Source organism: Pan troglodytes, chromosome 11 (genome assembly GCF_028858775.2).
Source record: "Pan troglodytes isolate AG18354 chromosome 11, NHGRI_mPanTro3-v2.0_pri, whole genome shotgun sequence".
Taxonomy (NCBI): domain Eukaryota; kingdom Metazoa; phylum Chordata; class Mammalia; order Primates; family Hominidae; genus Pan; species Pan troglodytes.
Genome location: NC_072409.2, coordinates 76,413,855 through 76,439,642, shown reverse-complemented (window position 1 = coordinate 76,439,642; position 25,788 = coordinate 76,413,855). Strand labels below are relative to the sequence as shown.

General features: G+C 36.9%; 1 protein-coding gene across 17 annotated transcripts in view; it reads right to left on the bottom strand.

Moving 5' to 3' along the window:
* NAA35 (N-alpha-acetyltransferase 35, NatC auxiliary subunit) overlaps window positions 1-25,788 on the bottom strand; it is an 81,897-nt gene that overhangs the window by 9,621 nt on the left and 46,488 nt on the right. For 10 of the 17 annotated variants that reach the window (XM_528341.9, XM_024345662.3, XM_009456813.5 and 7 more), the window contains 4 exons: window positions 16,765-16,943; window positions 9,683-9,742; window positions 5,895-6,001; window positions 3,418-3,484 (listed from right to left, as the gene is read on the bottom strand). In XM_528341.9, the coding sequence (XP_528341.2) occupies window positions 3,418-3,484; window positions 5,895-6,001; window positions 9,683-9,742; window positions 16,765-16,943 (413 nt within the window). The remainder of the gene's footprint in view (window positions 1-3,417; window positions 3,485-5,894; window positions 6,002-9,682; window positions 9,743-16,764; window positions 16,944-25,788) is intronic. The other 7 variants (XM_054658859.2, XM_063788543.1, XM_063788545.1 and 4 more) reach the window with 1 other exon arrangement.

Below are 25,788 nucleotides of genomic sequence, written 5' to 3'. Positions count from 1 at the left end.
TGTCAGAATGCCTAATAATTATTAGCTTAAAAAGAGCTAATAGCCATAAAGCTTGACTATGGTTCTTTATTCCTGCTTTCTCCATAAGGTGTTCTCATCTAAAATACTATGTAACATTCCACTAACCAGGCAAGAGACATGGATTTGTAAGTCTGAGTTAGAAGATTCTCAAAGTATAATACTGTTTTATATTTGCATACTGTGACAGATATTATCTCATTTGATCAGTAACTACCCTGTAAGAGGTCAGAGAAGATATAAGCATTTTACTCTTTAAAGAGTGGAAAGTTGGGTCGGGCACAGTGGCTCACCCCTGTAATCCCAGCACTTTGGGAGGCCAAGGCAGGTGGATGATGAGGTCAACAGTTGTGACTGTTGGTGAAACCCCGTCACTAATAAAAATACAAAAATTAGCTGGGCGTGGTGGCAGGCGCCTGTAATCCCAGCTACATGGGAGGCTGAGGCAGAGAACTTCTTGAACCTGGGAGGCGGAGGTTGCAGTAAGCTGAGATCGCGCCACTGCACTCCAGCCTGGGCAACAGAGTGAGACTTCATCTCAAAAAAAACAAAAAAAAAAGGGAAAGTTTAAAAAAAAGTGATATGCCTGATAAAATATTAATGATAAAAATGAAATAAATTCTGGTCTTCTATTGTTTTTTCTTTCCCCATACCATGCTGCCTTTCTATTATATATTCTTATATATAATACATATTATATATTCTTATATATAATATATTATATATTCTTATATATAATATATTATATATTCTTATATAATATATATTATATATTCTTATATAATATATATTATATATTCTTATATAATATATATTATATATTCTTATATAATATATATTATATATTCTTATATAATATATATTATATATTCTTATATAATATATATTATATATTCTTATATAATATATATTATATATTCTTATATAATATATATTATATATTCTTATATAATATATATTATATATTCTTATATAATATATATTATATATTCTTATATAATATATATTATATATTCTTATATAATATATATTATATATTCTTATATAATATATATTATATATTCTTATATAATATATATTATATATTCTTATATAATATATATTATATATTCTTATATAATATATATTATATATTCTTATATAATATATATTATATATTCTTATATAATATATATTATATATTCTTATATAATATATATTATATATTCTTATATAATATATATTATATATTCTTATATAATATATATTATATATTCTTATATAATATATATTATATATTCTTATATAATATATATTATATATTCTTATATAATATATAATATACATTATATGTTATATACTATATTATATATTATAGTATATAATTATATGATATGATATATAATATATATTAATATATATCATAGAATATATATTTAAATAAGTTTAAAAGTTGAACTCAAAGTCTAATATACTAAACCTGAGTGTTTGTGATGTACATATATAATGTAATTATATATAATATATATTTAGTAACTGTAAGTATATATGTGAAATATATATATGAAATATATATGTGAAATATATATATATTTAGTAACTGGAAGTAGACCCAAAAAAGCTGCCTGTTGGAGTTCTCTAAAAGAAATACATCTAATTAAATAAAAATGAAGCCGGGTGCGGTGGCTCCTGCCTGTAAGTCCCAGAACTTTGGGAGGCCAAGACGGGCGGATCACTTGAGCTCAGGAGTTTGAGACCAGCCTGGCCAACAGGGTGAACCTGTCTCCACAAAAAATACAAAAAAATTAGCCAGGTGTGGTGCCATGAGCCTGTAGTCTCCGCTCCTCCGAATGCTGAGGTGGGAGGATTGCTTGAACCCAGGGGGTAGAGGTTGCAGTGAGCCAAGATCACTGCACTCCAGCCTGGGCAACAGAGGGAGACCCTGTCTTAAAATAAATAAATAAATAAATATTTTAAAAAATTAAATAAAAATGAATAATTCAACTTACTACAAGATTTGCATTTTTTCCTAATTACTTGAGATGAAAACAATTTGTGACCTCATTTAAATTAATAATTTTAATTTTTTTTTGGAGACAGTTTTGCTCTTGTTGCCCAGGCTGGAGTGCAATGGCGTGATCTCTACTCACTGCAACCTCTGCCTTCTGGGTTCAAGCAATTCTCCTGCCCCAGCCTCCTGAGTAGCTGGGATTACAGGCATGCACCACTATGCCCAGCTAATTTTGTATTTTCAGTAGAGACAGGGTTTTTCCACGTTGGTCAGGCTGGTCTCGAACTCCCGACCTCAGGTGATCCACCTGCCTCAGCCTCCCAAACTGCTGGGATTACAGGCGTGAGCCACCATGCCCAGCCAATAATTTTATTATAACTCAGTTCATTAATATAATACAAAGATAAGTGCACAAGGATGTTAAAAATATTCTAAGGTTAGGCCAGGCGTGGTGGCTCACGCTTGTAATCCCAGCACTTTGGGAGGCCAAGGCAGGTGGATCACGAGGTCAGGAGATCGAGACCATCCTGGCTAACACGTGAAACCCCGTCTCTACTAAAAATACAAAAAAAAAAAATTAGCCGGGCATGATGGCGGCGCCTGTAGTCCCAGCTACTTGGGAGGCTGAGGCAGGAGAATGGCGTGAACCCGGGAGGCGGAGCTTGCAGTGAGCCGAGATTGTGCCACTGCACTCCCGCCTGGGCCACAGAGCGAGACACCGTCTTAAAAAAAAAAAAAAAAAAAATTCTAAGGTTAAAAAAAAAAGTAAAGTTTTTATGTCCATTCACAAAAAATTTTGAGGAAGCAACTGCTGTTTTCCCAGTTGAGAGTCATAACATTCCCTATCTATGGTCCCCACAGGCTGCAGTGGGAGGTCATCCAAGGCTGCCTCTGTAGCTAATAACCTATCAGAAGACCTTAGGATATAAAACCATCCACTCAAGTGTTAGGAGGAGACAGTTTTTATTTATTCACTGAAAGTAAATAAGAAATATTAGATGAAAAAAAGCACAGACACTGAAGGAATTACAGTCCAGCAATTTATTATTATTATTATTATTATTATTATTATTATTGTTATTGAGACAAAGTCTCACTCTGTCCCCCAGGCTGCAGTGCAATGGCACGATCTTGGTTCACTGAAACCTCCTGGGTTCAAGCGATTTTCCCACCTCAGGCTCCTGAGTAGCTGGGACTACAGGCGTGCGCCACCACACGCTGATTTTTGTATTTTTAGTAGAGATGGGGTTTCACTATGTTGGCCAGGCTGGTCTCAAACTCCTGACCTCAGGTGATCCACCTGCCTCAGCCTCCCAAAGTGCTGGGATTACAGGCATGAGCCACCGTGCCCAGCCACAGCCCATGATTTTTAAAGTACCCATTATGACAATCCAAATTGTAGCTCTTACCCGAACACAGTGAGTAACAAAGGAGTCGATACAGTCCTTAGCCTGGTGATTATTATATAGGTAGCACCTGCAAGATAACAGTCACATCATTAAAATCTATTCAGCCCAAACAAAAGCAGCAGCAATTACTGCAGATGCTACCAAATGACAGAGAAGGTGAATAAAAGAGAAAATGGAACCGATTCCTAAGTTAAAGAATTTCAGTATTAGATTAAGAAATATTTTACAATTATTATGTAATTCACACAATAAATTTGTGATATTTCCAATTCCTATAGGTCTATATTTGAACAATCAGAGTTGGATCCAGTAAGATCAAATTAGCAAGGAGAAAAGGAAAAGTCTAAAGCTCTACTTTTTCATGACCCTACTTCAGTGTCACATATTTTCCTACAATTGATTTCCTCATGGACTGTGCTCCTAATAGTAATCACAAAGAAAATACTATACAGGATCCTAATTTTTTCTGTATCCCCACTCCTCACCATTGGTTATAAATCACCTATACCTCCCTTTGGCACGTCATCTCTTCTCACAAAGTGGTTTCCTTTACAGTGTTCCTTATCTCTGATTAACAGAGCCAAGGTCACACAATGGCAAAGACAGTGCACCCAGCACCCAGGAGAAAGAAAAAAGGTCAACACCTGGAACAGGCAGTTGGTGAAATGGGAAGTGCTGAAGGTTCATTACATTTTTAACCCTAAAGCAAGAAAATTACTTGAGATTAAAATAAAGCTTTTAAAAGGCTCTTTAAAAGCTTTAAAAGGCTCTCTCAATCTAAAAATGATTATTTTCAAATTTAAAAATTCAGTAGAAGAAATATGTTCATTAGTAGCCTTGAAGATCAAGAGGAAGAACTTTCTCACAACACAGCAAAAATAACAAGGAGATGACTGTCATGAGGCATAGGTAAGAGAGCTCTAGAAGACCCTAGTATGCTAGGAGCTCTAAAAAAGGAAAAATCAAAACAGATGAAGGTGAAGCAATAAATAATAACAGGGACAAATGATCTGACTAAAAACCTGAGTCTTTAATGACTGAATTCCAGATAGCACTAGCTGAAAATCACACATGAATATTCTGGTAAAACTTCTGAACTCCTAAAATAAAGAGAAACTCATCAACGCTTCAGAAGAAGTTTCAAATCACTTACAAAGGAAAAGAGGATTCTCATCTATAACACTGAAAGTTTTAAAACAGTGGAACAACTAGACTGTATGGAAACCACACAATAAAGTTTTCCATATATACAATTATCATTATTTGTGGTATTTATGTTCCATAAAGTTTCTGAAGATACTAAATTAGACTATTAAATCATTGCTAACATGGGAAATAAAGGGTTAGAGTCCTATGAGTCTCTGGTCACAACATTTCCATGCACTGATCAATGAATAACCTTATTTTATGTGTATTTCTGTTTAAGACACCTCATTTAATGGATTAATATACTGTTGATTTATTAACATCAAACTCATGACCCAATAGTGTATACCAAATGTGAACAGGCTGAATTCTGCTTTCAAAAGATTTGAGCTAACAAAAATTACACCACCATGTAAAAGAAACATATTAGGCCGGCACAGTGGTTCAAGCCTATAATCCCAGCACTTTGGGAGGCCAAGGTGGGCAGATCACTTGAGGTCAGGGTTTGAGACCAGCCTGGCCAACATAGCGAAAGCCCATCTCTACTAAAAATACAAAAATTAGCTGGGCATGGTGACATGCACCCGTGATCTCAGCTACTCAGGAGGCTGATGTGGGAGAATCTCTTGAACCTAGGAGGCGGAGGTTGCAGTAAGCTGAGATGATGCCACTGCACTCCAGCCTGAGCAACATTATGTACATGCAAATATTTCAAAAATCCAAAAATATCGGAAATCTAAAACACCTCTGGTCCAGAGCATTTTGGATAAAAGATACTCAACATTTATTATGAAATATTTGGCAGCCATTACATATAATTAATTAGATCTACCATGAAGTAATTTGTGATAGAAAGCCATCGTGTATCTTTCAGTGGAAAAAGATACACTTTGTTAGGTGTATCTTTTTTTTTAACAAAGTGTAAGTGCTTTGTTAAGAAATGACGACTCCTTTCTTCCCTTCCCTGTTGGAAAAGCCTCACATTTCTCAGAATGCCAGCTTTCAAATGATGATTCTTTCTGCATGCAATCCTTTCAGCCTCTGATGGCAGCATGTTTTCGGGGCAGTGCCTCTACTACGGCAAAGTTTAAGGACTTACACTGGAGACAAAAAACTTAGAGGAGTTATCAGAAATTTTGTCAACCTCATAAAAACCTTAGTTTTAATCTAAACAATGTGGCAGAGATCAATTAATTTTAACACTATTAAGTTACTTTTACATGGAGATTTGGTCCCAATTTTGATACTTTGGCTATAAAGAAGGAGTACAGAGAAGTTGGGCTTTTAAAGGAGCACATACATACAACTCTAAAATGTCTTACAATACTTACTTGGGGGAAAGCACCGGAGGACTGACAAAAGACCGAAGTGCATCTTTCACCATGTCTTGCATGAGATGAGTTCCAAAGACCTTTTTGTTATCCACCAGGAAAGTGGTCTTAAAACAAATGTTATATATTAGTCACGGTGTCACGCACAAAATTGTCATTAGTGTAAAATGAGTATACTTATAAATGCCACAGACTATGCAAGTGATTAAAATATAAAAAGTTTGTGAAAATTTTTTATAAATTGCTGTCTCCACAATGAGTGTTACTTATTAATCCTTACTGAAGGTGAATTCTGATGTAGGATAAAAAATGTACAGAAATAAAAACCTCCCAAGAGTAGTAATATTAAAATAGTCAAAATAAACTGACTAATCTGATTATGTCAAATGAGCTAATGTATTAAAAAATGCTTCATAAACTATGAAATAGTAAATGGCTATACATGTTATCTGATAATCCTGTTTACCTCTAATGAATGTTTTGTAACATATACAAATATTTTTAATATTTTTTATGTTCATTTCTGAACATGAAAAAATTTAAAACTTGCATTTAATAATTTGTTTTAATTTCCTTTCCTTTCCTTAACAATCCACTGTATTTTAGTATTTAATATACCATACCTTGATTTCCTAAGACTGTTTTTAAATTTTAAAATTTACATATGGTAAAATTTACATGTTTGTTGTACAGTTATAAGTCTAACAAAAGCATAGTTTTTCAAATCAGTCTCACAATCAAGATACAGAACAAACTGTATCACCTATATCACCCTAAAAACATTCCCTCATGTGATCCCTTTGTGGTCAAATGCTCCTCCCGCCCCAAACCCCTGGCAAGCACTGATCTGCTCTCCAGCTCTATCAGTTTTGCCATTTCCAGAATGTCATTAAAACGAAATCATATAGCCTTTTGAGTCCAGCTTCTTTTACCCAGCATAATGCAGTGGAGATTCATTGGCATTGTTAAGTGTATCATGCTTCATTTTCTTTTCATTTCTGAGTAGTATTCCACTGTGCATGTACCACAGTATGTTTATCCACTGACCAGCTCAAGAACATTTGGGTTGTCTGTTTTTGATGATCATGAACAAACAGCTCTACACATTTGCAGAGGTTTCGAGAAGAATGTCAAATTTCACTTCTCTTAGGCAATCAACTAGGAGTGTGACCTGCATGTTTAATTTATAAGAACGTGCCAAGCTATTTTCCAAAGCAGCTGAACCACATTACATTCCTATCACCAAATACATCCTCACCAGCACTTGGTATTATCAGATTTTTTTTTTTTGAGACGGGGTCTCGCTCTGTTGCCCAGGCTGGAGTGTAGTGGTGCGATCTTGGCTTACTGCAACCTCTGCCTCCTAGGTTCAAGCAATTCTCTGCCTCAGCCTCCCGAGTAGCTGGGATTACAGGCGCCTGCCACCATGCCAGGCTAATTTTTGTATTTTTAGTACAGATGGGGTTTCACTATCTTGGCCAGGCTGATCTTGAACTTCTGACCTCGTGATCCACCCACCTCCGCCTCCCAAAGTGCTGGGATTACAGGCGTGAGCCACCATGCCTGGCCAGATTTTTTTTTTTTAAAGATATTCTGAAAGGTGAATAGTATTTCTGTGATTTAATTTGCATTTCCCTAATATTTACCATGTTGAATTTGAATATTTAATATATTGAATATTGCTGAATATTAATCATATTAGATTTGCACCTACGTATTTCATTTTGTTATTGTAAATAGTTTGGTTTTTAAAATTTTGATCTCCCATTGTTCATTTCAAGTATATAGAATTACAACTGCTTTCTGTATAATGACTTCATATCCTATAATCTCACTAAATTCACTAATCAGTTCTAGGAACTTCCTTGTAAAATCCATGGGCATTCTACATGGAAAATCATGTCGTCTCTAAATAGACAATATTTTTTCTTCCTTTCCAAATCTGTGTGCCATTTATTTCTTTTTCTTGCTTTATTGCACTGGCTAAGATTTCCAACGTTCAGTAAGAGCGAAGTGGGCATCTTTGCCTTCTTCCCATTCTTGGAGGAAACCATTTAGTCTTTCATCATTAAGTATGATGTTAGCTGTAAGGTATTTTTGTATATGTCCTTTATCAGGTTTAGGAAGCTCTCTTCTGTATCTAGTTTTGCTAGGAGTTTCAAATCATGAATGGATGTTGAATTTTGTCAAATGCTTTTTGTGAATCTACTAAGACTTTAGATAATATGGTATATTATGCTGACCAATTTTCAACTGGTGAACCAGGCTTGATTCTTAGGGTAAATCTTATTTGGTCATGGTGTATTACCTCTTTTTATATATTGTTGAATTTGATTTATTAATAATTTATTGAAGATTTTTACATCTGTGTTTTTGAGGAAAATATGGTCTATAGTTTTCCATGTTTGTAAAGTTGGTTTGGTTTTGATAGAGTAAATTCTGGCTCATATGAGTGTTCTTGCCTCTTTTATTTTCTGGAAGACACTACATAGAGCTGGCCTGGAGTTTGCATTGTTAGGTTTTTAACTATAAGTCTGATTTATTTAATAGATAAGAGATTATTCAAATTATCTGTCTCTTCTTGAGTTTTGGTAGTCTGTATCTACATTTAAAGGAATAGGTCCATTTTATCTGCTTTTGCATTTATGGACAGAGTTGTATATCCCATTACTATTCTTTTAATGTTTACAGAGTCTGTAATGATACCCCTTCTTTCATTCTTGATATTAGTCATTTTTATCTTTCTCTTATTATGCCTCATTAGAGGTTCATTGACTTCATGAATATTTTCAAAGAATGAGCTTTGGGTTGCATTGATTTTCTCCATTGTTTTTCTGTTCTATATTTTACTAATTTCTGCTCATTATTTCCTTCTGTTTGTTTTAATATGCTCTTCTTTTTCTGGTTTCATACAGTGGTAGCTTAAATTACTAACCATAGACTCTTTTTTTTTTTTGACAGGGTCTCACTCTATTGCCCAAGCTGGAATGCAGTGGTGGGATCACAGCTCACTGCAGCCTGGATTTCCCAGGTTCAAGCGATCCTCCAACCTGTAATCCTAGCACTTTGGGAGGCTGAGACGGGTGGATCACCTGAGGTCAGGGGTTTGAGACCAGCCTGGCCAACATGGTGAAACCCCGTCTCTACCAAAAATACAAAAATTAGCTAGGCATGATGGTGTGCGCCTGTAATCCCAGCTACTTGATAGGCTGAGGCACAAGAATCACTTGAACCCGGGAGGCGGAGATTGCAGTTAGCCAAGAGCATGCCACTGCACTCCAGCCTGGGCAACAGAGTGAGATTATCTCAAAACAAAAACAAAACAAAAAAACGTTCAATGCTACAAATTTCCCTCTAAGCGCTGCTTTATTTGTATCTCACAGATTTGGGTATATTTTAATTTTCATTCAGTTCAAAATATTTTTGAACTCCCCTCAAGACCTCTGTCTTTGACCCACGTGTTACTTACAAGTTGTTTAATTTCAAAATATTTGGAGATTTTCCTGGATATCATTCCCTTGTTGATTACTAGTTTAATTCTAAAATGATAAGAAAGATACTTTGTAGGATTTTGATTGTTTTTAAATTACTGAGGTTTGTTTTATGACCTAGGATATGATCTTGATGGATGTCTAATGCTTAAAGTTAATACTTCAATTAAAAAAAAATACACAACACTAACTGGAAAATCCTTTAAAAGCATCTACCTTTTGTTCAATCAATCAATAAAACAATGTCAATACACATATAATGTTTAAATAAGTATTGTGATACTAAGTGGAACTTACTTGTAACAGAGATCTTGAAAGAACACATGGTGACTGTTCGCTAAATTCACAGAAAAAATCCTAACAGATATATAAAGAAAAAGCAATGTCATTAATAGATTAAATAAAAGCTAAAAACACTTCATCATAGACTGTAATTTTTACTAGACCTTCTGGAAATGACATAGTACCAGAGTTAAAATATGACAAATAAAGGTCATTTCTATAGAAATTATTTAATTATATAAAAGGGACAATGGATAATTCTAGACTCTAAAAACTTTCCTTAAAAAAACTGACCAATCATAGAATTGTGTGGATACCAATATTAAATTTGTATACCATAAAAATAATACCAATAATAATTTACTAAGTCATGGCAGAACTTTAGTTCCTATTTCATAGAAATAAATTCCAAGTAACCAAGTCAACTGGATGCACATTACTGATTGTTGCTGACTATAGGGAAAGACCAAAAGATACAGGTTTTTGAGCAAGAGTCTACCAAGTGATCAATAAGCCTAAGTGTCACCAAAGCTTCAACACCAAAAGTACCTCACTAACATACCCCACTTTGAAACCAGAGACAAGAAGTCAGCTTCAAATAAAGACCCTACAGAAAGCCTCGGCCCAGTGAAAACACCCAGAAAAGAAGTCTATTGACTGTACTCAATCCACACTGCAGTTAAAGGAACATCCACACACAGAGATGAGAAAGAACCTAGGCAAGAACTATGGTAACTCAAATGGCCAGAGTGTCATATGTCCTCCAAATGACTGCACCAGTTCTCCAACATGAGTTCTTAACCAGGCTGAACTGGCTGGAATGACAGAAATAGAATTCAGGACCAAAGATCATAGAGATTCAGGAGGATAGCAAAACCCAATCCAAGAAAAATAATAATAATAAAGTGATACAGGAGCTGAAGGATAAAATAGCTGGCATAAAAAAGAACCTAAAAGGTCTGACAGAGCTGAACAATACAAGAATTTCACTATGCAATCACAAGTATTAACAGCAAAATAAACTGAGGTGAGGACAGAATCTCAGAACTTGAAGACTGGTTCTCTGAAATAAGACAGTCAGACAAAAATAAAGAAAAAAGAAGAAAAAGGAATGAAAAAAACCTCTGAGAAGTATGGGATTATGGAAACAAGCTAACTTTGAATCACCGGCATCCCTGAAAGGCAGGGGGAGAAAGCAAACATCTTGGAAAATATATTTCTGGGTATTGTTCATGAAAACTTCCCCAACTTTGCTAGAGAAGCCAACATTCAAATTCAGGAAATACAGAGAAGTCCTCCAAGATTCTACACAAGCAGATCATCCCCAAAACATAAAATCCTCAGGTTTTCCAAAGCCGAAATGAAACAAATGTTAAAGGCAGCTACAAAGAAAGGGCGAGTAACCTAAAAAGGGATCCCCATCAGGCTAAAAGGAGACCTCTCAGTTGAAACCCTACAAGAAGAAATTGGGGTCCTATATTCAACATTCTTTTAAAAATCTTCAACCAAGAATTTCATATCCCACCAAACTAACCTTCCTAAGTGAAGGAGAAATAAGATCCTTTTCAGATAAGCAAATGTTGAGGGACTTCATTACCACCAGTCCTACCTTACAAGAGGATCTTGAAAGGAGCCCTAAATATAGAAAGGAAAGACTACTACCAGCTAATACAAAAACACACTTAAACACACAGACTAGTGTCACTATAAAGCAACCACAAAAACAAGCCAACATAATAACCAGCTAACACCATAATGACAGGATCAAATCCACACATATCATACTAACCTGAATGTAAACGGGCTAAACGGCCCGCTTAAAAAACACAGAGCGACAAGCTGGATAAAAAAGCAAGACGTACTGATGTGCTGTCTTCAAGAGACTCATCTCACACATAATGACACTCATAGGCTCAAAATAAAGGGATGGAGGAAAATCTTCCAAGCAAATGGAAAACAGAAAAAAGCAGGGGTTGCAATCCTAATTTCAGACAAAACAGATTTCACACCAACAAAGATCAAATAAGACAAGGAAGGGTATTACATAAGGGTAAAGGGTTCAATTCAACAAGAAAACCTAACTATCCTAAATATATATGCACCCAGATTCCTAAAGCAAGTTCTTACAGACCTACAAAGAGACACAGACTCCCACATAACAACAGTGGGAGACTTCAACACTCCAATGACAGTATTAGATGGATCATCGAGACAAAAAATTAACAAAGATATTCAGGACCTGAACTCAGCACTGGACCAAATGGATTTGATAGACCTTTACAGAAGTCTCCACCCAAAAACAACAGAATATACAACCTTCTCATCACCACATGGCACATACTCTAATATCGACCACATAATTGGACATAAAATACTCAACAAATGTAAAAGAACTGAAGTCATACCAAACATACTCTTGGACCACAGCGTAATAAAAATAAAAGTCGACACAATGAAAATCACTCAAAACCATGCAATTACATGTGAATTAAACAACATCCTCCTGAATGCCTTTTGGGTAAATAATGAAATTAAGGCAGAAATCAAGAAGTTCTTTGAAAATAATGAGAACAAAGATACAACATACCAAAATCTCTAGGACACAGCTAAAGCAGTGTTAAGAACGAAATTCATAGCATGTAATGCCCACATCAAAAAGTTACAAAGATCTCAAACAACCTAACTTCACAACTGAAAGAATCAGAGAAACCAAGAACAAAAAAATCTCCAAGCTAGCAGAAGGCAAGGACTAACAAAAATCAGAGGTGAACTGAGGGAAACCAAGACATGAAAACCCATTCAAAAGATCAACAAATCTTGCTATTAGTTTTTTGAAAAAAAATAAAATAGGCCACCAGCTAGACTAAGAAGAAATGGGAGAAGACCCAAATAAACACAATTAGAAATGACGAAGGGAATGTTACTACTGACCCCAAAGAAATAAAAACAACCATCAGAAACTACTATGAACATCTCTACACATACAAACTAGAAAACCTAGAAGAGATGGATAAATTCCTGGACACATACACCCTCCCAAGACTGAGCCAGGAAGAAATTGATTCCCTGAACAGACCAATAATGAGCTCCAAAACTGAATCAGTAATAAATAACCTACCAACCAAAAAAAAAAAGGCCAGGACGTGATGGATTCACAGGTGAATTCTACCAGATGTACAAAGAAGAGCTGGTACCATTCCTACAGAAACTATTGCAAAAAACTGAGGAGGGACTTCTCCCCAACTCCTTCTATGAGGCTAGCATCATCTTGATACCAAAACCTGGTAGAGACTCAACAAAAAAAGAAGACTTCAGGCCAATATCTTTGATTAACATCGATGCAAAAATCCTCAACAAAGTACTTGCAAATCGAATCCAGCAGCACATCAAAAAGCTAATTCACCATGATCAAGTAGGCTGCATCCCTGGGATGCAAGGTTGGTTCAACATACAAAAAAATCAATAAATGTGATTCATCATATAAACAGAACTAAAGACAAAAATCACATGATTATCTCAATAGATGCAGAAAAGCCTTCTGATAAAATTTAACATCCCTTCATGTTACACTCTCAATAAACTAGGTATTGAAGGACCACACCTCAAAACAATAAGAGTCCGAGGCAGGCCAAGTGTTTATTTATGTAAGAAACCTTCACATGTACCCTCAAATGTAAAATTTTTTTAAAGAAATTTATCTAAAAAATGAAAAGATATGGGTTTATATGTAGATATAAAACCAGATGACAAAATACACCGAAATGCTAACATCTACAGAGTGTGGGACAGCAGTTATTTATCATCTTCACAGTTCTCTGCATCTTCCAAATTTTATAGTTAAATAATAATGTATGTATTTTAATATTTGGACTTGGATTTGTTAAGGAGAACTGCTTGGCATAGCAGCTCTTCAGAAACCAAAATCAGAATAAATGCCTATTCGGGCATCTATCTGATCAAGCTCTTTATTAAGAAATCCTGCAGCTTGCTGAGAAAATTCTAAAGGATCACTGACAATGCCTCAGCTACCTACCCTTGGTTAGAACCAGTGTGGGTCCCCCTAAGGTACCTGGAATGGGCCATGGTTTCCTCAGAGGGTTCAGTGAAATTGACCAACAATAATGGCAGACAACTTAGCCTTCAATATCAGGAGCCTGTCACAACCCAAGTCAGCCCTGTTGCTTACTAAAAAAATTATTTTAAAGTCCATTTGCTTACCAATACAACTGGTAAAACAACTATATACATTAAAAGCATATTACCTTATGGTTGACATGGGTTTACAAGTTGATTTTACTTAAAGACCTTGCAATTAATCTAGTGAACACAAATGTATATTCATGTAACAATTAAGATCAAAAAAGTCAATGTGGCAGAAGAGAATAAGAAAATATCTATTCTCATTCCAGATATGCTACTATAGTCATCTAATTTGGTTACTTTAGAACGTCTGAACCTTAGTTTGTTTAACTGTAAAACTGTCTTTCTATGATCTTTTTCCTAGGAACTTTTAAAATTCTGATTCTTATGACAGAATAAGAGCAATCTAATAAGAAAGCAAATGCAACAGAAGGTATTAAAGGCATAATCAGTGAAAGTTTTACTAAGGAATGAAGACTTAAGCTGGGTTTTAATGACAAAGAATTAATAGAAGGAAAAATAAAGAACATAAACAAAAGCACAAATCTTTACTATCAACTATTTCCCAGAGACTGCTGCTAAATGCTGGGAGTATAAACTATGTACTGTGTGAGCTCAAGGAACACAGGTACAGTGGCAACCAGCAACCAAAGGGGAAGATTTCACAGACAAAATGACATGGGGCTGACAATTCCACACCTCAGTGTGTAAGGTAACAACACTCAAATGCCTAGCTATGCCACAGATGTTAGTGTACTTATGTCCTAAGAACAACAGTACTGTCTTGCACATTTTCTACCTTTCCGACTAACCTTACATGTGCTACTATAATCCTACCAATTAAAAAGCTTTTCTGCTGTCAGTGGGTACAGGAGAGAAAAACAAAAAACAAAAAAAAGCTCCATCTCTGAATGTTCTTAAAATGAGCCTTGTTTTTCTATATTTTAACCCATAAAAAATATTAATCCAAAATATGATAGTTAAAAGTGTACCTAGCAGCTTCATTTTTTAGGAATTTATCTTAAGGGGAAAGGAAGCATACAATAAAAAGAGTTACCTATAAATATATTCATCTTAGTATTGTTTGTAACACTGAAAATGACCTAAATGTAATTTAATATGAAATTAAAAAAACTGTTATATATGCTTAAAATGGAATACCACACAGCCATTAAAATAATGTAGAATTTGTCATGTATTTGTTGACATGAAAAGGAAGATGTTCATGATACAGAGACAAGCAATTTTAAAAAGCAGGTTACCAAACACCATGATCCCATTTTTACATGTAAAACTATATACACACTTAAGGCCGGGCGCAGTGGCTCATGCCTGTAATCCCAGCATTTTCGGAGGCCAAGGTGGGTGGATCACGAGGTCAGGAAATCAAGACCATCCTGGCTAACACGATGAAACCCCGTTTCTACTAAAAATACAAAAAATTAGCTGGGCGTGGTGGCGGACGCCTGTAGTCCCAGCTACTCGGGAGGCTGAGGCAGGAGAATGGCGTGAACCTGGGAGGTGGAGCTTCCAGTGAGCCAAGATCACGCCACTGCACTCCAGCCTGGGCGACAGAGTGAGACTCTGTCTCAAAACAAACAAACAAACAAAATATATACACACACACACATACATAAATATATATGTATGTATGTATGTGTATACCAGCATATATATACACATTTATATGTTTTGAAGACAGAATCCAGAGTTCAATCCCCACTCTTAAAACTAAGGTGAGGCCAAGCACACTGGCCCATGCCTATAATCCTGGCACTTTGGGAGGCCAAGATGGAAGGATTGCTTGAGCCCAAGAGTTCGAGAGCAGCCTGGCCAGCATGGTGAGACCTTGTCTCCACAATAAATAAAAATTCAAAAATTGACCGGCTGCAGTGACTCATACTTGTAATCCCAGCACTTTGGGAGGCCAAAGCAGGTGGATCGCTTGAGTTCAGGAGTTAAGAGACCAGCCTGGGCAAAATGGTGAAACCCTGTCTCTACCAAAAATACAAAAAATTAGCCATGCATGGTGGCACACGCTTGCAGTCCCAGCTACTTGGGAGGCTGATGTGGAATGACAGCTTGAGTCTGGCAGGCGGAGGTTGCAGGGAGCTGAGATCACACCACTGCACTCCAGCCTGGGCAACAGAGGGAAACCCCCTATCAAAAAAAAAAAAAAAAAAAAAAAATTAGCCAAGTCTAGTGGCATGTGTCTCTCCCAGCTACTTGGGAGGCTGAAGCGGGAGATCACTTGACCTCAAGAGTTCAAGGCTAGGCAGAGCGTGGTAGCTCACACCTGCAATCCCAGCATTTTGGGAGGCAGAAGTAGGAGGACTGCTTGAACCCAGGAGTTCAACACCAGCCTGGGTAACATAGTGAGACCCCATCTCTACAAAAATAATGATTAAACTAAAACATTGTTGGGCATGGTGGCACACGCCTGTGGTCCCAGCTTCTTGGGAGGCTGAGAGGCAGAAGGATTGCTTGAGCCGAGAAGGTCCAGGCTGCAGTGAGCTGAGATCATGCCACTGCACTCCAATGTAGGTGACAGATCAAGGCCCCCATCTCCACAAAAAAAAAAAAAAAAAAAAGAGTTTAAGTTCACTTTGAGCCAAGATCACACCACTGTACTCCAGCCTAGACAACAGAGTGAGATCCTGTCTCAAAACAAATCTTGGATGAATTATCTAACCCTTCAACATCGGCTTCTTAATCTCTAAAATAGTGTAAAAGCTTTTGAGGATTAAACAGTATGTATGTATAGTATTTATGAACCACTTAATCCTCTAGCTATCACAGAAAATAGACAAAGAGTAGTATTTACCCTTGGTCAATGTCTATAAAGCGATCAACTATTCTGTTGTTAAACCAAAGTTACCACATAAATATGTACAATTATTATGTATCAATTTTTTTTTAAATGGAAGTTACATTCTGGAACAGAGATTTGTACTTACCAGGATACAATGTAAATTTGTTAAATTCACAACCTCACAGACAGTTTTTATTCTATCTATTAATCTTGCAAAATAGTTCACCATTTCTTCCCTTTTAATTATTTTTGCATATCGAGGGAAGGTAGGTGGAAGTAGCCTCTGGTTCACAAGGGGTTCAAAACCCATCATAATTGGATGATCTAAAAAGAAAAAAATGAAAGTAAAAATTTTCAACGTTTCTCTGAATTTTAAACTGCAAATGTTATTAAATATAAAAATGCCAGTTTAAAAAGCTTTTCCAAACAAATTCTAACCACAAAATCCTCTAAATAGATTTTATAATTTAGAATATATCTATACATATACATTTTTAAAAAACTAAACAAGTAGATTTAATAATCTAAAACTGTACCTCCTACCTACATGGTGGTGATAGTGGTGATGGAGGGGAGTTTCTATGTCAAAATGAACTCAAAGAAAAAACTCTGAGGATAAAATAGGGTCAGTATATTCTTTCAAAACAGAGGAAATGATACATTAACCATGAGATTGTAAAGAAAGGTAAAATGGGAACACAAATAATATAAGCTTCTCTTCCCCTCAATTACTAAACAGTAGAATCCATTCAAACTTAGCTATATAATAATCCTGAATAGCAGAGCAGAGCAGCACAGCCCTCAACCCTCAATGAGCCCAAAATGCATTTGGTACAGAGATGTAATTACAGAAATCCACAATATTTTAAAGACAGTATTGTAAGATACCTAAGAGTGAGTTCCTCTTTCTTCTCTGTCCACTGGTGATCTCACTTTTCACACTAGTGCATAGCTCCAAACTAAGTCTTTCTCAACTTGAAATCTCAAATGAGGGAGTATATCGCTAAAATGATACATGAATAATAATTTTTTATTCAAAGTTCTCCTGCTAGTCTACAAACTGGCCACAACCTAAGAAAAAAATATGGTTTCAGATGCCAATGAAAGATAAAATTAAAGCTGAATAGCTGTTGTTATTAAGAATTAAAAGCAAGACTGACAACCATATTATAATGCCCCTGAGATATATAAACCATAATTGTTCTTTAGGACCACGCAAATGAAGATGTTCTCAACGTTCTTGGTCTTTTTCCTCTTCTCCGTATTTTCTCCCTAAGCAACTGGTTGATGTTACTTATTCTAATATAAATTGTGATTTAAATGATTCCAAACTAAAATCTTTAGCCCACAATCCTTCTTAGTTCCAAATCCCATCTCAAATAAAAAATAATTTTTTATTTTAAATAAATTAAATAAAATAATTTAAATAATTATTTTAAATAAATAAATTTAAAAAATTAAAAATAAATAAATTGCTAAAAATCACTCAGTACAAAAGGGCCAAATAAGATTATCTTCCCTTCAACTAGCACTCTCTTAAAATAATAAAGTATAACTGATATTTTCAAAACATTATGATACATGGGTTTAAACTGTTGAGGTACTACAATTCCTGTTAGGTCACTGGTCTTCATTACTAATAACAGAAAAGTATTACCAACAGCACATGGTCATTACATAATAATTTTTTCTTTTTTAAAAACTGATGTATGATAGTTGTTATGTATTTTTGTGGTATATGTGATATTTTGATACATGTACACAATGTGTAATAATCAAATCAGGGTAATTAGGATATCTGTCACTTCAAACGTTTCTCTCTTCTTTGTACTGGTAACATTCCAATTCTCTGCTAGCTATTCTGAAATATACAACAAAATATTAACTATAGTCTCCCTTCTGTACTATCAAATAATAGAACATATTTCATCTATCTATTTTTGTACCCATTAACCAACTTCTCTTTACCTTCCCTTTCCCCTGGATAAAAGATTTATGTTAACAAGTACTTTGGTTTTACTGAGCAAAGTAAGTTATTCTAAAAGTAAATCAGATGTCAAAATTAAAGATCTGGAAATGTATTAGTCAAGAGAGACACTATATTATTTATTCAACATATCTTTCAAGAGTTACATAGGCAATTTATAGTCAGGTTTATTAAAATAACGAGTTTTGGCTGCCCTTAAATTGGAAGGAATTCTGGAAAACAACATAAAAGCTGCTGAGCTTTGGTTATGTTATGCTGCACTTCTTGGCTATTTTATTTCCTTTTACAAAAAGTTGTAGAATTATACTAAGCCAGACACAAAAGGACAAGTATTGCATAATATCACTTGTATGAGGGACCTAGAACAGTGAAATTCAGACAGAGAATAATGGCCGTGAGGGTTTGTGGGGAGGAGGGAACTGGGAGTTCATGTTTAAGGGGTAGAGTTCCAGTTTAGAACATAAAAAAGTTCTGGAGACAGTGGTGATAGTTGCACAGCAATGTGGATGTAATTAATGCTAGTGAATTGTATACTTAAAATGGTTAAAATGGTAAGCTTTACGTTTTATTTAACCAAAATGTTACAAAATAGTATTAAAACACAACTGTTAAACTCAAGGCATGGCCTCAATAAATATTATACCCTAGTCATTGGTGAGAGTAACCTAGGATGTAATATCATACAAATCTACGTATCTAATACTGTTTAGCATATATTTTTAAACAGGTAAAACCCAGTCACTACAAAAAAAAGAAAAAAAAAATTAGCCGGGTATCCTGGCTCATGCCTGTAGTCCCGGCTACTGGGGAGGCTGAGATGGGAGGACAGCTTGAGTGCAGGAGGATGAGGCTGTAGTGAGCCGTGACTGCATCACTGCATTCCAGCCTGGGTGACAGAGTGAGACCCTATCTAATAGATGCAAAGGGTTTTTTGAAAATCTCATTCTTACCACTGAGTTTAAGAGAAAAAAAGCCATCCACCTGTGATCCCTGGTTTATCTCTGGAGAAATAACCACAACTACAAGTTTCTTCCACGTGTGGGAGAAACTTCCCTTTTCTAATTTTATTGAGGCACAATTCACATACAATACAAACATTAAATGTACAGTTCAATGGTCTGAAAAATATGTACAACCATGTAACTACCACAATCAACAAAAAGAACGTTTTTACCACCCCAAAAGGTTTTTTTGTGCAATTTCTCAGTCTATCACTCCAATGCTCAGTAACCAAGGAACTTCTTCCCGTCCCTATGGATTAGCCTTTCCTAGCCGGACATGGTGGCTCACACCTGTAATCGCAGCACTTTGGGAGGCCAAGGTGGGCAGATCACTTGAGGGAGTTCAAGACCAGCCTGGCCAACAGGGTGAAACCCCGTCTCTACTAAAAACACAAAAATTAGCCAGGTGTGGTGGTGTACGCCTGTAATCCCAGCTAGCCAGGAGGCTGAGGTGGGAGAATCATTTGAACCTGGCAGGCAAAGGTTGCAGTAAGCTTAGATTGTGCCACTGCACCCCAGTCTGGGTGACAGAGTGAAACTCGGTCTCAAAAACAAGATTAGCCTTTCCTACTTCTAAACAAACAAAACAATCAGACAATTTGTACTCATTTATATCTGACTTCTTTGGCTCAACATGTTTCCAAGATTTATCCATTATGTTGCATGTATCAGTATTTCATTCCATTATAATATCCATTGTGTAGATATATCATAACTTATCCATTCACATATCAAAAGCACCAACATATTATTGATCTATTTTGCTTTGAGGTAAGCTTTTTTCTTTTGAAACAATCTCAAAAGTTCCAAGCACAGTCAATAGTAAACCACCCTCAAGTATGTTTAGAGTGTTATTCCTACAAAGACATAGTCTTACATAATCACAATACAGCCATCAGAATTAGAAAACTAACACTGAGCAACTACTATCACCTAATCCTCACACTTCATTCAAGTTTCACAAACTTCTTCATAACCATGTCAACTGCATTTAATTTCACTGCCTCTTATTCTCCTTCAGTCTGACACAGTTCTTCAGTCTTTCCTTGACTCCCATGACACTGACATCTTTGAAGACTAACAGACCAGTAATTCTGTATACTGCCTTCAAATGTGGATTGTCTTGCTTCCTCATGATCAGATTCATATTATGAATCTTTGGAATATTACAGAATTAATGTTATATTCTCATTGCACACTATCAGCAAAATGAGGATCTTACTACTGGTGATGTGAACTTTAATCACTTGATTAAGGTGTATCCAACAGGCCTCTTCATTGTAGTTACTCCCTTTCCTTTTGAAATTAATAAGTATTTGGGGGTTGGGGGGACACTCATATAAATATTTTCATCAAACTGTCCATTTCATTTATTTATATCAGGGTAGAATAATGGCTTTATCTTTTATTCAATAAGTTATGATCTGTCAGAATTATTTACTTTGATGCTTAAGTTTTTGCTAATTTTGACCACGTGAGATCCCCTTCAAGTTGTTTTCTATATCCAACTGATATGTTCCTATTATTTTATTCATTTATTTATTATTATTATTATTTTTTTTTGAGACGGAGTCTTGCTCTGTTGCCCAGGCTGGAGTGCAGTGGCACAATCTTGGCTCACTGCAAGCTCCGCATCCTGGGTTCACGCCATTCCCCTGCCTCAGCCTCCTGAGTAGCTGGGACTACAGGCGCCCGCCACCACACCCGGCTGTTTTTTTGTAGTTTTAGTAGAGACGGGGTTTCACCGCGTTAGCCAGGATAGTCTTGATCTCCTGACCTCATGATCCGCCTGCCTTGGCCTCCCAAAGTGCTGGGATTACAGGTGTGAGCCACCACGCCCGGCCCATCCACCTCTTTTAGAAGGACACTTATGATATTTGGGTACAGCCAGACAATCCATGATCACCCCCTCATCACAAGACCCTTAACAATCACATTCATAAAGATCCCTTTCCCAAATAAAGTAATATTTACAGGTTCTGAGAAGTAGAAATAGGACCTTGGTAGCTTTGGGACCATCATTCAGTCCACTACAATCTCCTATCATTGACATGTTAGGCCACCATAACGTCCACTCCGTTTGGCACTCCTCTAGAGATGCTCTCCTCACCCCATCTAAGCTCTGATACCCCACAACAGGCCACCTTTCTGCACAGAAGCTTTTCATCAATGTGCTTAGGCTACAACTTCCCACATGGGGCCACCTTTCTACTTTTCTCTTCCTGCTTAGGCTTTGACATCTCATGCCATCCAGTCCTCCTGGACAGCCTCTTCCCCCCACTTATGATCTGACACCCCATACCTGGGAAACCTTCCACAATGACACCTTTTTCAACATGCTTAGGCTCTGAAACCCTGTACTTGGTCACCCACATGCACAGATGCCCTCATTACCTGGCTTGGTCTCTGACAGCCCTGCACACAATCACCTCCATGAATTTACCTCAGGTTTCACCACCCTACTCTGCCAGGCTCCATTAACATGAGCCTACCCTGCCTGGACTCCCACACCCCATGCCTCTCTCTACTCCCTGCCTTTATACTCCAAAACCCTGTACTAGACTGCCTTCCCATAGACACACCCTCCTCATCCTACTTAGGCTCCTGACATACAGTGCCAGGTTGTTCCCACATGGTCCCCTTCTCAATCCTGCTTAGGCTCAGGCACCCCAAGCTCAGCTACACTCCTGTGGAAATACCCTTCTCCACTCACTTTAGAAGCAGTGAATCCAGTTAGGCTACCGATTCACAGTGATGCTCTCAAGGTATCTTGAACTATTCCAAACTCCTGCTCTAGGTCTATCTCTTTGCAGATGCCCTCCCCATTCCACTACCATTCTACATGGACACTTCCTTACTCCACACAGACTCTGATGGCCCATGCTAGGCCTCACCCTGCTACAAGTAGACTCCACCTACCCACATGGTTACAACACCTTATGTCAGGCTACTCCTATCTCCCATGTGGACACCATCATCATCCCTAAGGCAGGCTCCAAAGTCTCGCTCTAGCGCACATGCCCATTGTGCTCAGGCCCATCTCATGGCATTAGGAGTGAATTTTTTCAAGAAGAGAAGGAAAGAAGAGCAAGAATCAGAACTGAGTTTTGTTATCACTAAATTGGAAATACATGGTTCCCTTTGTTATCTTTAAGATCATTCATTCTTTGCTGTATTTTCCTTCTGATAATTGAGAAGTCTTTTATTAATTTTGTATCTACAACTTTATTAATATCTCTAAAGTTCTATTCCTTCAGAAAGTTAGCTGTTAATCTTCTTACCAATAATAAACAATGATAATGCTAAAGACCTCCCTTTACCTTCCTCTGGTCATTGCTATGGTTTGGATGTGTTTTTGTCCCCACCAAAATTCATGTTGAAGTTTAATTGCCAGTACAACAGTGTTGAGAGATGGGGCCTAATAGGAGGTGTCTGAGTAAAGGGGGCAGATGTCTCCTAAACAGATTAATGCCTTCTCACTCTCGTGAGACTGGATTAGTTCTCACAGGTACGGATTAGTTCCCATGATAGTGTATTGTTAAATGGGAGGTTCTTTCTGTTTGGTCCCTCTTTCCACATGTCTGCTTAACTTCTCTGCCATGTTTTGACCCAGTGCATGGCCTCACCAGAAGCTGAGCATGTACCATGAATCTTGAAATTCCCAGGCTGCAGAACCATGAGCTAAGTAAACCTCTTTTAAAATAAATCACCCAGTCTCAGGTACTCTGTTACAGCAACACAAAATGAACTACGACAAGCACCAAACTTGAATAATCTTATCTCTATCGCCATTGCTTACCTCCACATGTTGAAATATACCTATCTTTATATTACAGATGATTTCTCAGCTTTAACCAGTATCTCTGGACCCCTGCATATAAAAGAAAATTAGTCTTCCCCGTTACTTCCTGACTTTGGTTAATTACTTTTATATTGTCAAGATTCTTGACAGTTATGTTACATTATATTTAGTAAAACCAATTTCCACCGTTTTAACCACAGTTCTACAATGAAACAGAATCAATGCTCAATGCCTGTCCTTCTGCCACAGCTTTTCCATTTATGTCTCAGTAGGCTGAATTTCATTCCTGATTTCAGTCTTTCTCCTCCAGGAAAAAGGTCTTTGGAAAAATATTCCAAGTTCTTGCTAGTTTAAAAATATTTCTACGAGTGTCACTCAAAGACCTTTGGAATAGGTGTAAAACTCTTAGGTCACAGTTTTTTTGTCTTTTTTTTGTTTGTTTGTTTGTTTTTTGTTTTTTGACAGAGTCTCACTCTGTCGCACAGGCTGAAGTACAATGCTGCGACCTCAGCTCACCATAACCTCTGCCTCCTGGGTTCAAGCGATTCTCCTGCCTCAACCTCCCGAGCAGCTGGGATTACAGGCGCCCACTACCACGCCCAGCTAATTTTTCTATTTTTATTACAGACAGGGTTTCACCATGTTGGTCAGGCTGGTCTCAAACTCCTGACCTCGTGATCCGCCCGCCTTGGCCTCCCAAAGTGCTGGGATTACAGGCGTGAGCCACCACGCCCAGCAGGTCACAGTTCTTTACTTGAGGACTTTGAAGATATTGTTACACTACTTTCTGTGTTGATGTTGATGTGAAGAACCATGAAGCCAATATAATAGTTGCTTTAGATCTTAATTTACTAGGCTCTATTTTACTATTAATAATTCTTTATCAATTTATCCTGGAACACATTATACTCTTTCAATGGACACTCATGGATTTAATTCTAGTTTCTTCTAGAAATGTCTAACATTTTTTTCTGTTCCATTATACGGTTCACATCTTAAGGGACGCCAATCATATGTATACTGAGACTTCTTTTGCTATTACTTTCTCATCATACTTCACATCTCCTTTGCTCACTTCTGCTTCGCTTAGTTTTTTCCTCAATCCTGACCTCCATGTCCTTTTTTTTTTTTCGAGACGGAGTTTCACTCTTGTTGCCCAGACTGGAGTGCAATGGCGTGATCTCGGCTCACTGCAACCTCCGCCTCCCAGGTTCAAGCGATTCTCCTGACTCAGCCTCCTGAGTAGCTGGGATTACAGGCATGCAACACCACAGCTAATTTTGTATTTTTAGTAGAGATGGGGATTTCCCCATGTTGGTCAGACTGGTCTCAAACTCCCGACCTCAGGTGATCTGCCTGCCTCGGCCTCCCAAAGTGCTGGGATTACAGGCGTAAGCCACCACGCCCGGCCCTCCATGTCCTTTACAGCTTTTCAGCAATGTCTAGAATGCTTTTGCTATTTTCAATGAGATCTCTCAGGATTTTTCTCTTCTACTGCTTTCCTGAACTCTGCCTGGTCACTTTTACTCCCTTTCTATTATTCATTACTTCTTCCTTTAGTCTTCATATTTTCGCTTTCTGCTCTTGTTCTATAGAGGCCATTTTTAAATAAATTCTTTCAATTTTTGCACAAAAGTGTTTCTGAGCAGTGTTTTTCATCTGCTTCTTTTCTTGGAATATTTGTGTATAAATACTATGCAGTTTCTTTTTTGATTATGATATCACTGAAGGAGTGCTTCTTGAACCAGTTTTTTGAGTGAGGTGTTAGAATAGCACTCTAGGCTAGCTGGAGGCCTCATTGACTTTCCTTAAGCCACATGTGATGTGCCCGTGTGCATGTGTTTCTTTTACTGACACAAAGATTACCAGTTAACCAGACTACTAAAACATCAACAGCATCTCCTCTATCTTGCAGCAGAAACCAAGACAGTACATGTGCATGTTTTCTGGCAGAGCCCCACCTCCTTTGCCTTTCCAAGGTATTATTCACATAGTTTAACACAGTCAGCTTGTGTACTCTACACCTGTGATTATTCCAAGAGAATCTCTAGTTTTGTCCCTTCAAGTTATGTCAACTCCTTGTGAGAACACTGTCCTTTGCAGGTCTACTTATGTTTACACTAAGAAAATCTATCCATTCTCAATGTTCTCCCTCTCCTGGGTCCCATTCTATTTTGATTCTGGTTATAAGTGTTCCCTACTTTTTAAGACACTGGAAAGATTCTATTTCTCATATTCCTTATAGATTTTGGCTGGTTTTAGAGAGTAGAAACATCAGAGCCATCTTCACAGTACCATCCCCAAACTAGAAATCCTCTAGATTAGATACACACAAGCACACATGTGTGGGTATGTATGGACTTTTTTAAAAACAGAAAA